Source organism: Galeopterus variegatus, unplaced genomic scaffold, assembly GCF_000696425.1.
Source record: "Galeopterus variegatus unplaced genomic scaffold, G_variegatus-3.0.2 Scaffold1418, whole genome shotgun sequence".
Taxonomy (NCBI): Eukaryota; Metazoa; Chordata; class Mammalia; order Dermoptera; family Cynocephalidae; genus Galeopterus; species Galeopterus variegatus.
The window spans coordinates 178399-190507 of record NW_007727529.1 but is presented as its reverse complement, the minus strand read 5'-3'; the positions used below and the strand labels follow the sequence as shown (position 1 = coordinate 190507).

General features: G+C 38.0%; 1 protein-coding gene across 1 annotated transcript in view; it reads left to right on the top strand.

The window, feature by feature from the left end:
* Positions 1-12109, top strand: part of CCDC147 (coiled-coil domain containing 147) — a 117558-nt gene that overhangs the window by 19138 nt on the left and 86311 nt on the right. Inside the window, exons 8-9 of the mRNA XM_008576882.1 lie at positions 1711-1793; positions 3795-3986. Coding sequence (XP_008575104.1) covers positions 1711-1793; positions 3795-3986 — 275 coding nt within the window. The remainder of the gene's footprint in view (positions 1-1710; positions 1794-3794; positions 3987-12109) is intronic.

Here is a 12109-nt window from a genome sequence, read left to right as displayed (position 1 = left end):
ATATGATAAAGATATAAATCTGTCCAAATCAATCTATGCACTAAATATTTTCTATAAAAACTTCAGTGAGTTATGTTGCATGGGACTTGAAAACTGATTCTAGAGTTCTTCCAGAAAAATAAACATATGACAATAGCTGTAAAATTGTGGAAAAGAAGAGTGGTTATCTTTCCAATAATCAAATAGTGTAGTGATGATGTCCCAATAAGCAGATCAATGGAATAGATTGGAAAGACCAGAAAAGACCCGAGATTATCACCTAAGATAAGGTCTTGTTTCATACCATTGTGCAGTGTGGATTATTAAGAAAATGGTAGTTTGACAATAAGCTACTTTTGGGGGTAAAAAGTTAACACCAAATGTTAAAATCATAAAGCCAAAATTGAGAGATTCAATGAAATAAAACTTAAAATTTTCTATGTAGCAAAACACTCTATAAATAAAGGCAAATTGACCAAAATATTGTCCAAGAGTTAGTATCTTTATTATATATAAAGGTCTCTTAAAAATGCACAAAAGGAAAGACAATTCATGAGAAAAATCGGCAAAGGGCAAATGTGGGCAATATGGAAAACGGAAATACAAATAAATGGTCATTAAACATGAAAACGTTGACAACTTTACTACTAATCAAAGAAATGCAAATTAAATACTGACATTCTGGCTTTTAAAAATCTATCAGATTGTTAAATATCAAAGAGAACAATAATACTACGTGGTGGTTTGGGTGTGGATTTAAATTGCCATTAATTTTCTAGAGAGAAATTTGGCAGTAGGAGAGAAGTGTCTTTTAAAATTCCCCTTTGATCCAGGACTTCCTCTTTTAGAGGAACAAATGAACAAGAACTTTCACAGGATTATTGCTTATAACTACAAAAAAAAAAAAAAAAGGAAGCAACTTAAATGTTAAAAAGGGGGATTGGATAAATAAATTATGCATTTTTATATAGTGAAAAACCGTGAAGTTATTAAAAATTTGGAAGTAAATGCACATTTATAACATATAAAGCATTTATTCTGTTAATTATAAAAGCAAGCTACAAAATAGTATATGTAGTATGATTCCCACTTGGGGTGTGTGTGTGCGTGTGTGTGTTTATTTGTTTATACTTACATACACATATATATTTGTGTAGGAAAAAGCCTGGAAAGAGACATATCAAAATACTAAGGGGATTCTTGTTTATTTAATTTTTTCCTTTTGTTTATCTAGATTTCTAACTTCATTTTGTACTTCTGTTTAGTTTATTTGTTTATACTTACATACACATATATATTTGTGTAGGAAAAAGCCTGGAAAGAGACATATCAAAAAACTAAGGGGATTCTAGTTTATTTAATTTTTTCCTTTTGTTTATCTAGATTTCTAACTTCATTTTGTACTTCTGTTTACTTGTATAATAAAAAAGATTTTAAAAGAGCAAGGACTTTTTGGAGTCAGGGAAACCAAGCTTCAAGTCTTAGCCCTGTCACCTCTTGGCTGCAGACTCTTGGCACATGGCTTGATCTCTCTAAGCCTCAGTTTCCATCTGTCTAGTGAGACAGGAAGACCTTCCTCACTGAGTTATAATGAAGATCATGTAACAATTAATAGCAGTTTTATAGTTACCGATAAACATGTAAAGCAGTTTCTGAATCGCTTTGGCTTTGACAGATTCTCTCTTAGGTCGACTCTACACTTATTACTTTTCTCTCTGAATATTAATATAGAGGTGGAGGCTTCAAAGAAACAAGCGGAACTTGATAGGAAAGCCACGGATGAGCTTCTGAGAGAAAGGGACATACTAAGTAAGGTGAGTTTCTTACAGTAACACTGCTAATTAAATGTCTTTCTTTAGCCCTATAATATCTGCCTATAACCAGTTGTATGGAGAAAGAAAACTCCGAGGTATACAAACATAGATTAGAAGAAATAATAGTGCTTAATTTTCTTCTAAGCAGCTGCCTGCAGTCTACCATTCATTCACTGGCCATAAATCGAGACTGCATTATCACCTGTGAACATAAAAGGACTTTGGAGAATTAGCATATAAACCAGCAGGGGATTTCAGAGCATTTTGTGGATTCTGTTTTTACTGCTGGTGTGTTATTTGGCATCCTAAGCAATTGATCAAAATTTTTGAATTTAATATCTGTAATCTACAACTTTTACTAATCCCAAAATTATAAGTGAATGCTAATTAAATTTCAACTTTGAGGTATTAGGTATAAGGATGGCAGGTTGGTACTATAATGAGTCTAAACTTTCCCTGGCGTGGAGGGGGAGGCTGCTTCCATAACAACCCGATGGCTTTTGGCCAAGACAGCATCTCATCAATGTAGAAATTGCCTGTATTTGTTCATTCTGACTTTCATTACTTTTTTTAGGTTTCCCAGAATTGAACAAATGTTAACAAAATAAACTACACTTTACCTTAAAGTAGGCTATTTAGGGAATCTCAGGAAATGGTATGAGATTAGATCTGTACATGCTAAACATGACTTAAGAAAATTACTGAAGTTTCTTTTTTCTCTGTAATCCTGGAAACTGTTCTTTTAAATTTGTACATATAAAAATCATGTTGGGTTTAGATTTTTAAATTTATTTCTAACACATACAACATTTAATGCCTTTATATTTTTATATAGAGGTAAACAAACTATAGGCTTTCTGGATAGGACACATAGCACAACAGTCATTTTACATTTATTTGTTTGGTGTGATTAATGTTAGTTCCTCTTTTAGGGCCGGATATACTTTTTTTTTTTTTTTTCTTTCCTGGCCATTGTATTCTTAGTGCCTAGCTCAGTACCTAACTCTATAGGTACTGTAGAGTGTTTTTTTTTTTTTTTTAATTGTGGTTAAATACCCAAAACAGAAAATTTACTATTAATGACATTTAGTGCAACCACAATGTTGTGCAACCACTACCACTATCTAGTTCCAGGACATTCTCATCACCCCAAAAGGATAACCTGGGCCAGTTTAGCAGTCACTCCTCATTCCCTACTTCTGTTGCCCATGACAACTATTGATTTGCTTTCTGTTTCTATGGATTTGACTATTCTGTACGTTTATATAAATGGAATCACACACTCAAGGTTCATCCATGCTGTACCATGCATCAGTACTTCATTCCTTTCTGTGGCTGAATAATATTCCACTCTATGGATATACCATGTTTTGTTTATCAGTTTACCAGCTGATGGACATTTGGGTTGTTTCTGTCTTTTGGCTTTTGTGAATAGTGCTACTGTGGACATTCATGTACAAGTTTTTGCTTTTATTCCTTTTGGGTACATACCCAAGAGTAAAATTGTTGGGTCATATGTTAATTCTAGGTATCTGCATTTTTAATAAGCTGATTTTATTTTACTTTGTAGTCATAGCCTGAGTTGCATGATTAGGTTTAGTCATTCCAGCCTCACAAGATAAAGGCTAGAGTAGGATGGAGAATAAAAGCATGGACTTTGGGGTCAGCCAGCCGTGGGTTCAAATCCTGGCTCTGCCACTTCCCTGTTACGAACTTGTAGGCAAGTGGCTTAACCCTTCTGACTGTTTCCTACCTCTAAAGTGGGAGTGATATAGTATCCACTTCTTAGGGATGTTGTAGTCACTTAGTGCAGTTATATGTGCATTTAAACTGCTGTGTACAAAATTAACATAACAAGCTCTTAATAAGCTGTAGAGGTATGATTATTTTTATTCATACAAAAGACAAGACATCTAATTATTTTGGAGATGAGGCAGGGAGTAGAACTTAACCGAAAATCCTCTAACATTATGAGTAATATGGCTGCTTTGTTATTTTTAGAATATGCTTAAAGCGGTCAGTGCGACCCAGAAGCAGATAGACCTGGTAAAGCTCCATGAACAAGCCAAGAGGAACCTGGAGGAAGAAATCCAGAACTACAAGGCTGAAGCTCAGAAGCAGAGAAAGATCATCTTTCAGCTGGAGAAGGAACGTGATCGGTACATCAATGAAGCCAGTGAACTCACCCAAAAGGTAATGTTATGGGTGGGGCACAGGCACATTTTTTCTTCTGCATTTCTGACTGTCACAACTGTTGCAAAGACAATTTATTTAAATCCCTGCTTGTGGCTTGCATGAAGATTTTAGAAGAATGATGCGGACAGAATAAAAGCTGTCCTAATCCTGGGCCGGATTGTGAAATGGACAACACCTGTGCTTGGGGTTCTCTCATTTCTGCTTTATGGGCCCCTCTTTCAACTTCTGGGTTCCTCTCTTCTCTGTTGTCCTGTTGTGCAGCATCCCTGGGTTGGTGCTGGCAACATCATCTCTCAACCCTTTATTCTCAGACCTCTCTTCCCCCCACTAGCTGTTATTGAAATTTTTGTCTCCACTGAGCAAGGATTCCACTAGTTCTTAGGAGAAAAGCAGCCAATTAAATGACTTGAAGTTAAGATGTGAGTGACTACTGGAGTCAAATAGATGTGTCCCATATCCAAAGAACATTTTTATTTTAAAACTATTGTGAGCCTAAAACCCAACCCCTCGTGGACATCCACACATTGGGTAGCTGAGTTCTACATTTCTACTTGTAAACTGCTTAAGAGGGAGAAGTCTTAAAGAAGCATCAAGAATGACTTAGGAGGGCCGGCCCGGTGGCGCACTGCTACAGTGCACCGCTTGGGAAGCGCGGCAACGCTCCCGCCGAGGGTTCGGATCCCACATACAGACCGGCCGCTCGCTGGCTGAGCGAGGTGTGGGCGCGACACCAAGGGTTGTGATCCCGTTGCCGGTCCCGGTCCGGTACGGGCACGACACTGAGGGTTGTGATCCGTTGCCGGTCACGAAAAAATACAAAAAGGAAAAAAAAAAAAAAGAATGACTTAGGAGATTTGTGTTTTATTTTAACTAGCTGTCTTAGCACATCGCCTGTACTAAGTGCGAGCAGTTAAACTAGTACTCACTTTAATGCATTCATAGATGGCATAAGCAGTGGTCCAAGGATGAGGGTGGTGGAAGGTGGCTGGAGAATGGAGAAAAGTTTTAGCTATGAGACTGAGAAAAGAGTTTGGGAGAAAAGATTCATTTAGTTTTTTTCCTATCAAAATGTTTTCTGCTATGCAATGTAAGCCCATATTCTCAATGAGATCCACAATAAATTCTACAGTGCTTACCAATGCTTTTGCATGTTTAAGCTTTGATTTTTGTTTTGTTTTTTGTTTTTGGAGGGGAATCTCAAAGAAGATGACAAAGGGACAGCCAACATTTGAATGATACACATAAAGAAAGTGGGAAACAAGCTTTATTAATAGGAAACCAGCTTCTCTGCACTTAGAGTACATAAATGCTGAACAGATATTTCCGGAAGCACTATTTAGGGGCACTGGTGCATGTGCTCTATCTAGACCTGGCAGGACAGAGACCCCCAGTGATTCTCACATATCTGATTGGGAGCCAATGGCGTAGAGCATATTTCTCTTCTGACTTAATCTTCTTAGAAGCTCCATTGACTGGCTTATTGATTCCGAAATGATTATTTGTCAGTTCAGACTCTTGTACTTCTCAGGCTTGGACTAGCACATTAGTTTCTGTATTCGTCAACTTACGCTGTAACAAATAACCCCCAAACCTCAGTGGTTTACAGCAACAAAGGTCTATTTTTTTTTCTCAGATTAATGGCCTTTGAGGGTCAGCTACAGCCCTGCTTCCTGTCCTCTTCACTCCAGGCTAACTCTGTCGGGATGCACTGGCCTCTTGACAAAGGGGAAAGAGTGAAATAGTGGACCCTCGTGATGCTCTCTGAGCTTCTGCTGACAAGAGAAGGGCAGAGGACCTGTCCACTCATATTCCACTAGTCAAAGCAAGCCACATGGCCATGCCTGACATCCTGGGCAGGAGTGTTATCCTCCTAATGGAGGGACCCTGTGGGGTGAGGCAGCGAATACATTTAAACATATAATCTCATCTATTGCAGCCTCTTACTTCTTCCTGATAAACAGTCTCTGTCTACTCCAGGCTGTCTTTGTGCCACCGTCAGAGCTAACTCCTGAAAATTCCAACATGGTTTTATCATTACTCTGGCCTGACAAAGCTCTTCACCTCTCAGCTCCCTGGGGCAGTGCCTCCTAACATTTTCCACGTTGTGGCACATGTAGCAAATTACATGGGAACAAGGAGAGGCTGTTCAGGGCTGGGGGGGACTAACCCAGAGATGCCAGCTGTCCAGGTCCCACCTGGCCATCCCGTGGGCAGAGTGAATCAGCATTTTGGTAGACACCTACAATGCATGCAAAGCACAATAGTTTGGATACTCCAACCTATGGGATAGAGTTCAAGCTCTTTCTTTTCTCGGGAAAGTCCTTCCTCTTCTTCTCTGCATGGCAAACTCCTATTCATGCTTCAAGGCCTAGCTCAGATGCTCAGATCAAAGCCTCCTCTGACTCCCCAGAGAGAGCTAGTCACTTTCTACTTTAAGGATTTGTTGGTGTGTCTGGAATGGCACTTATCAACCTCGAGTGTAATTATTTATTGGCATATTTGTTTACTTTACAGTGAGCTCTTGGGAGCAAGGACTTTATCTCATTCATTTCTTTATTTCCAGCATCCTGGCACATAGTAGGTACTAAAAAAGTGTTTGTTAAACAAGATGAGTGGTAAAAAGAATGCTGCCACTGATTTTAACGTAGGATTGTATATTTTTCTTGGCTTCCTTGTAAAGGAGAGATACTGGTACCAAGTTCTGCTGTTAACTGTTTTTCACAATTTCTGGATTTCTGGTGTTTAACTGCATGAGGTTATATAATGTGTTACTGAAATAATTTAAGTGCAAGTTCTTAAAATATTATTTACCAACTGCAATTGTTTTATCTCTTGCTTAACCCCTTTTCAACATATATCAGTTGCTATAGCAACTTGCATCATCTCTGGATTTCTTATTACGGGCATGTATGTCTTTTTGTCCCCTCCTCATAGTTCCTTTTTTCTTTACTGTTCAACATACACACACACACACACACGCACGCACACACACACACACACACACACCTACCTCATTCCCACAAACAAAAAGCTCTCTTTTGTGCATTTTATTTATAGGACATTAGGAATAATCCAAGGGTTGAGGAATATGTCATGAAACGGACGTTTTCATTTACAGTCATATACAGCATAATGACATTTTGGTCACATGTACAATGATGGTCCCATAAGATTAAGACAGCTAAACCACATCACCTAGGTGCATAGTAGGCCATACCATCTAGGTTTGTACAAGTGCACCCTATGATGTTCACATGACAATAGCATAAAGACGCGTTTCTCAGAATGTATCCCTGTCATTAAGTGACATATGACTGTACTTATAAAGTAAGTATACATAGCTCCAAGTTTATCCTTTTGACCCAGAAATTTCTTTTGTAAAAACCAAATCTAAGGAAAAGTAGGAAATCTTTTGTAAAGATTTTGAAGATTTTTTCTTCAAAAAGTATTTTACAATAATGAAAAATAGGAGTCAGCCTAAATCTAAAAAAAGAAAAAGGTTAAATAAATTGTGCTACATTTATTTGATACAATATTACATAGCTGTTAAAATCATGTGTTTGAAAAAAAAAATATATATATATATTTTTTTCCTTTTTGTCTTTTTTTTTACTGACCGGTAATGGGATCGCAACCCTCGGTGTTGCGCCCACACTGCGCTCAGCCAGTGAGCAGGAACCAGTCTCCACATGTGATCCGAACCCTCGGCGGGAGCGCCGCCGCGCTCCCAAGCGGCGCACTCTCCAGTGCGCCACCGGGCCGGCCCTTGAAAAATATTTTTAAAAATGGATCACATGTTCATGCCTTAGAACCTGAGAAAGACAGTGTAAAATTATTTATATACTTTGACACCAATTTTGTGTGCATAGAAAAAGGATTGGAGGTATTTCTCATTAGGGGGCTTGTGAGGATTAGATTAGGTAATATTTGTGAAGTACTTAGAACAATTTTTGGTACGTCGTAAATGTTATATAAGTAACAAATAAATAAATAAATGAAGTTTTTGATAAATAGTTCAGAGTTTTTCCTTAAAGTGGCATTTAAATGTAGCTATTCAGGAGGTGGGAGAGGGAGGGGGGAGGGAGGATTTGGTAAAGGGACATGAAAATCAACTACATTGTATATTGATAAGATGAAATTAAATTATAAAAAATAAAATAAATGTAGCTATTCTCAACATCTTGCTAAATGCCAATAAGGTGCAAACACAGATGAAATGTTTTAACAGCATCAAACCCTAAGGTTGACATAAAGCCTGATGTTAAAATAAGTATGAGAATCTTTAAGATGAGAATCTTAAAGTCAACAGAGGTGAATTGAGAAAAACCTGGACCTCAACTCATGGTCTCTTCAATTTGCTTCATAAAAGAGACTGTCTGAAAAGAGCTAGAAAGATGCTTTAGAACTATCCCACCCCCAGCTCTCTTCCCTGACTCAGGGTCTACACTACCCAAGAACTGATCACTCATGTGTTAGAGTTCTTCAGAGAAACAGAACAAGTAGGATATATGCACATATGTGTGTATGTGGATACATATGGAGGTTTTTAAAATGAGGATTGGCTCATGTGATTATGGAGGCTGAGAAGTCCTGTGACCTGCTGTCTGCAAGCTGAAGACCTAGGAAAGTCAGTTATATAATTCAGTCTGAGTCCGAAGGCCTGAGAACCAGGGGAGCTGATGATATAAATTTCAGTCCAAGGTCCAGAGAAGATGAGGTGAAATGTAGCAGCTCAAACAGGCAGACAGGAAGAAAAAAGGGGAGGATTCCTCCTTCCTCTGCCTTTTGTTCTATTCAGGCCCTCAGTGGAGTGGATCATGCCTACCCATCAGTGGAGGGCAACCTACTTTACTGAATCCATTGATGCAAATGCTAATCTCATCTGGAAGTATGCGTATAGACATACCCGTAAATTATGTTTAATCTGGACACCTATGGCCATTCAAATTGACACCAAAATTAACCATCTCACTCTACCTTCCTACTACTCAGCTGTTTTTGCCCAACTGGTTGGGAAAATACATCCAACCCAGTGAACAATTGAGCAGGCAGTGGAGGAGCTGGTCACAGGCAGTGCATTCTGAGGAGCATGGCTCAGAGGTGTGATAGGACAGAGAGAATCATCCCTGCTAGTAGGATATACAAGGAATTATAGTTTTCTATATGCTACATCAGCTCAGAGTAAAAGGGAATTGGGATGGGGCTACTATTATATCACTAAATGAAAGAATACTGGAAGGGGGGAAGTGAACTGGGACTCTGGACATCACTATGTTTCCAACTGTAGATTTGAAAGTGGATTCTATCGTCATTCTGGGGTATTAAGAGTTGGACCAAGGTAAACCCACCCACCTTAATGGTATTGCTGTTAGGTTGCAATAAATTCCACTTGGCTCAAGGATGAGTGAAAGAAAAAAGCAGCTTAATGGGGCCTATATATGCCTTAGAACCAGAGAAAGAGGATGGCTTGTGGGAGCCCCAGGGTAAAGGCCTGGCTCTGAAAACTCATCTATGGCAAGATCTTTAGGTTGAATCCTCTGAAACAGCCATTTTTATAAGTAAAAAACAATTGACTATCAGATTTCACAGGGTTCAGCCTAATAGAAAAAAATGTAGGAAAAAGGTCTAGCTTCCTTCAAAGAGTACAAATAAGTAAAACTTGGTGCCAAGTTTCCTGTAATGGGAATAACAGGCTTTGTTTAGCTAAATACCTTGATATTTGCATTGGTATGAAAGGTGAGACCCCATGAATCAAAGTGAAACAAAGTAACATAAGAAAAATAACAGGAATTGGGAAGAGAAGAGGATGGTGAGTTGGCGATGGGAAAGAGGTGGGTAAGGATGAGAGAGAGGGAAAAATAACACCAACATCCAAGCAGTAGGCTGGTGTATTAGTCTGTTTCTGTTGCTTATAACAAAATACATGGAGCTGGGTACTTTGTAAGAAAACGAAATTTATTGCTTACAGTTTTGGAGGCTGGGAAGTCCAAAGTCCAGGGAACACAATTGATGAAGGCCTTTGGTGGCTTCACCGACCCAGGGTATCATACTGTGAGATGGCAGAAGCAGAGAGAGCAGAGAGAGCAAGAGAGAAAGAGAGAAGGACAGACTCTCCTCTTCCTTTAAAGCCCTCAGACCCACGCCCCTGACCACCATTTTTAATCCATTCACTACTGCATGGTCCTACAATCCAATCACCTCTTAAAGGCTCCACCTTTCAATTACCATAATAGTATTTCCCACCCTCTTAACAGTCATAGTGGGGGCTAAGTTTCTAATGCATAATACTTAACACAATTCAAGCTTCAATTTTTGGGGGGACATAATTCAATCCACTACAGCTGGGATCTTCTGGAAGAGACCACTAGTGAGTAAGGAGTTCCCAGAGGCAGGAATGATGGAAGAATTGCTGAGAATGGAGATGTCCAATATTTGATTTTAAGTTTCCCACATGCTCTGTACCTCAAACCTAAGGCTGACAGCCCTGCAGTTGTGATTGCACTTGGGGAAGCAGGCACAGGGTGGTGAGGGGTGTGAGGTAACACATCCTAGAAAAGGGACAGAACGTGCAAGAGACAAGATGCTGACTGAGATTCCAGAACACTATGGAAACAGGAAATTGAAGCCATAATAAGTAGGAGAAATATAATTCCTTTAAGAATTCTTGGAAATGTTAGGAGGGATGTTGGGTTTCCTACAACGCAGAAGATTCTAGACTTGTTGATGCTGTTGTTGTTAAGGACAGTAGAATATAGGACTGTCATCTGGGTTCTAAGTCTAAGATGGCATTACCTTTAGGAAAAAGCAAAGATGAAATAGAGACAGAGATGGATAAAATAAGAAACAATTATAAAAATACTAAAAAACAAACAAAACCCAAACAAAATGAAAACAAACAATGGCAGATTTAAAATCCACATTGAAGTTAGTAAAAAACAGAATTGATGTTGTGGAAAATGGAATCAATGAAGTAGAGTGCAAACTTGAAGGGTTCTCTTGGAATGCAGACAAAAAATTTAAACACAATAATTATCAAAGAGAAGATAAGAGATAGCAGTATAGAAAACAGAAACAAGAGAGTTGGTTTCTGATGGAGGAACTGAGCCCCAAATCAAAGATGTAATGGGACAATATTTTCTGGAGATGAAGAAAGACCTGTGTTCATGGATGGACCATGTTCCAGGCAAAATCAGTAACAGGAGAATGTCAAATAGACTTGCCCTGGAAGAAAGTTATTTTGTGTACGTGTTTTACCTACAAGGATGGAGAAAAGTGCTCTTGAGAATTTAGGCAAGAAAAAGCAAGAAGCTTAGTTTCGTTTTTCTTAATAGGAAAAAGAGAAGGAAATATACTAACATTAGTAATGGCTATCTCTGGGTGGTACGAATATAGATTGTTATACTTTTTCTTTTTTAAAAAATTCCTTCAATTTATTATATAAATAACATTTATTTTTTCTCTCCCAATAAGAATACCTTTGCCACTATTGATCCTGTGTTGTATTTTCTCTACACATATTGCTTTAATTTCCTCCTTTTAGGCTTTTTGTATTTTTCAATTTTCTAGAATGAATACATATTACTTTAGTATCCTGATAAAAAATAAATACTCAATATTAATAACATTCTGCCAAATAAATAAAATGCCAAATAAAATGCCACTTTTCCCAATGAGCTTTATGAAAAGTGATCTCTAACTCCTCTGTATTTAGATCCCCTCTCTGGAAGTTGAGGAATCCTGATTTAACTTCCCATTATTTGCATGTCTGCTTGTTCCTACCTACTGGCTTCTTGGGGGGAAATTATATTTAATTTTAAGTTCTTCACATTACTTATTGTACTCAATTTTTTTTTGAAAGAACAAATGGGAAGCCTAAATGGACATCTGAATTAACCAGTTGAAGACTCCCTTTTAAGTATCTATATTAAATTCTTCTTCAAAAATACATTTGCTTATCACTATGGGTCTGCCTTCCCATTTGAATTCATGTGACACATGTTGCCACAATGCACGATCTTATCTGGATTATCTTCACATTTTTATTTATTTATTTTTTTAAATTTTTATTTTGTCCATATACAATGTAGTTAGTTATTGTGTCCCATCACCAAAACCTCCCT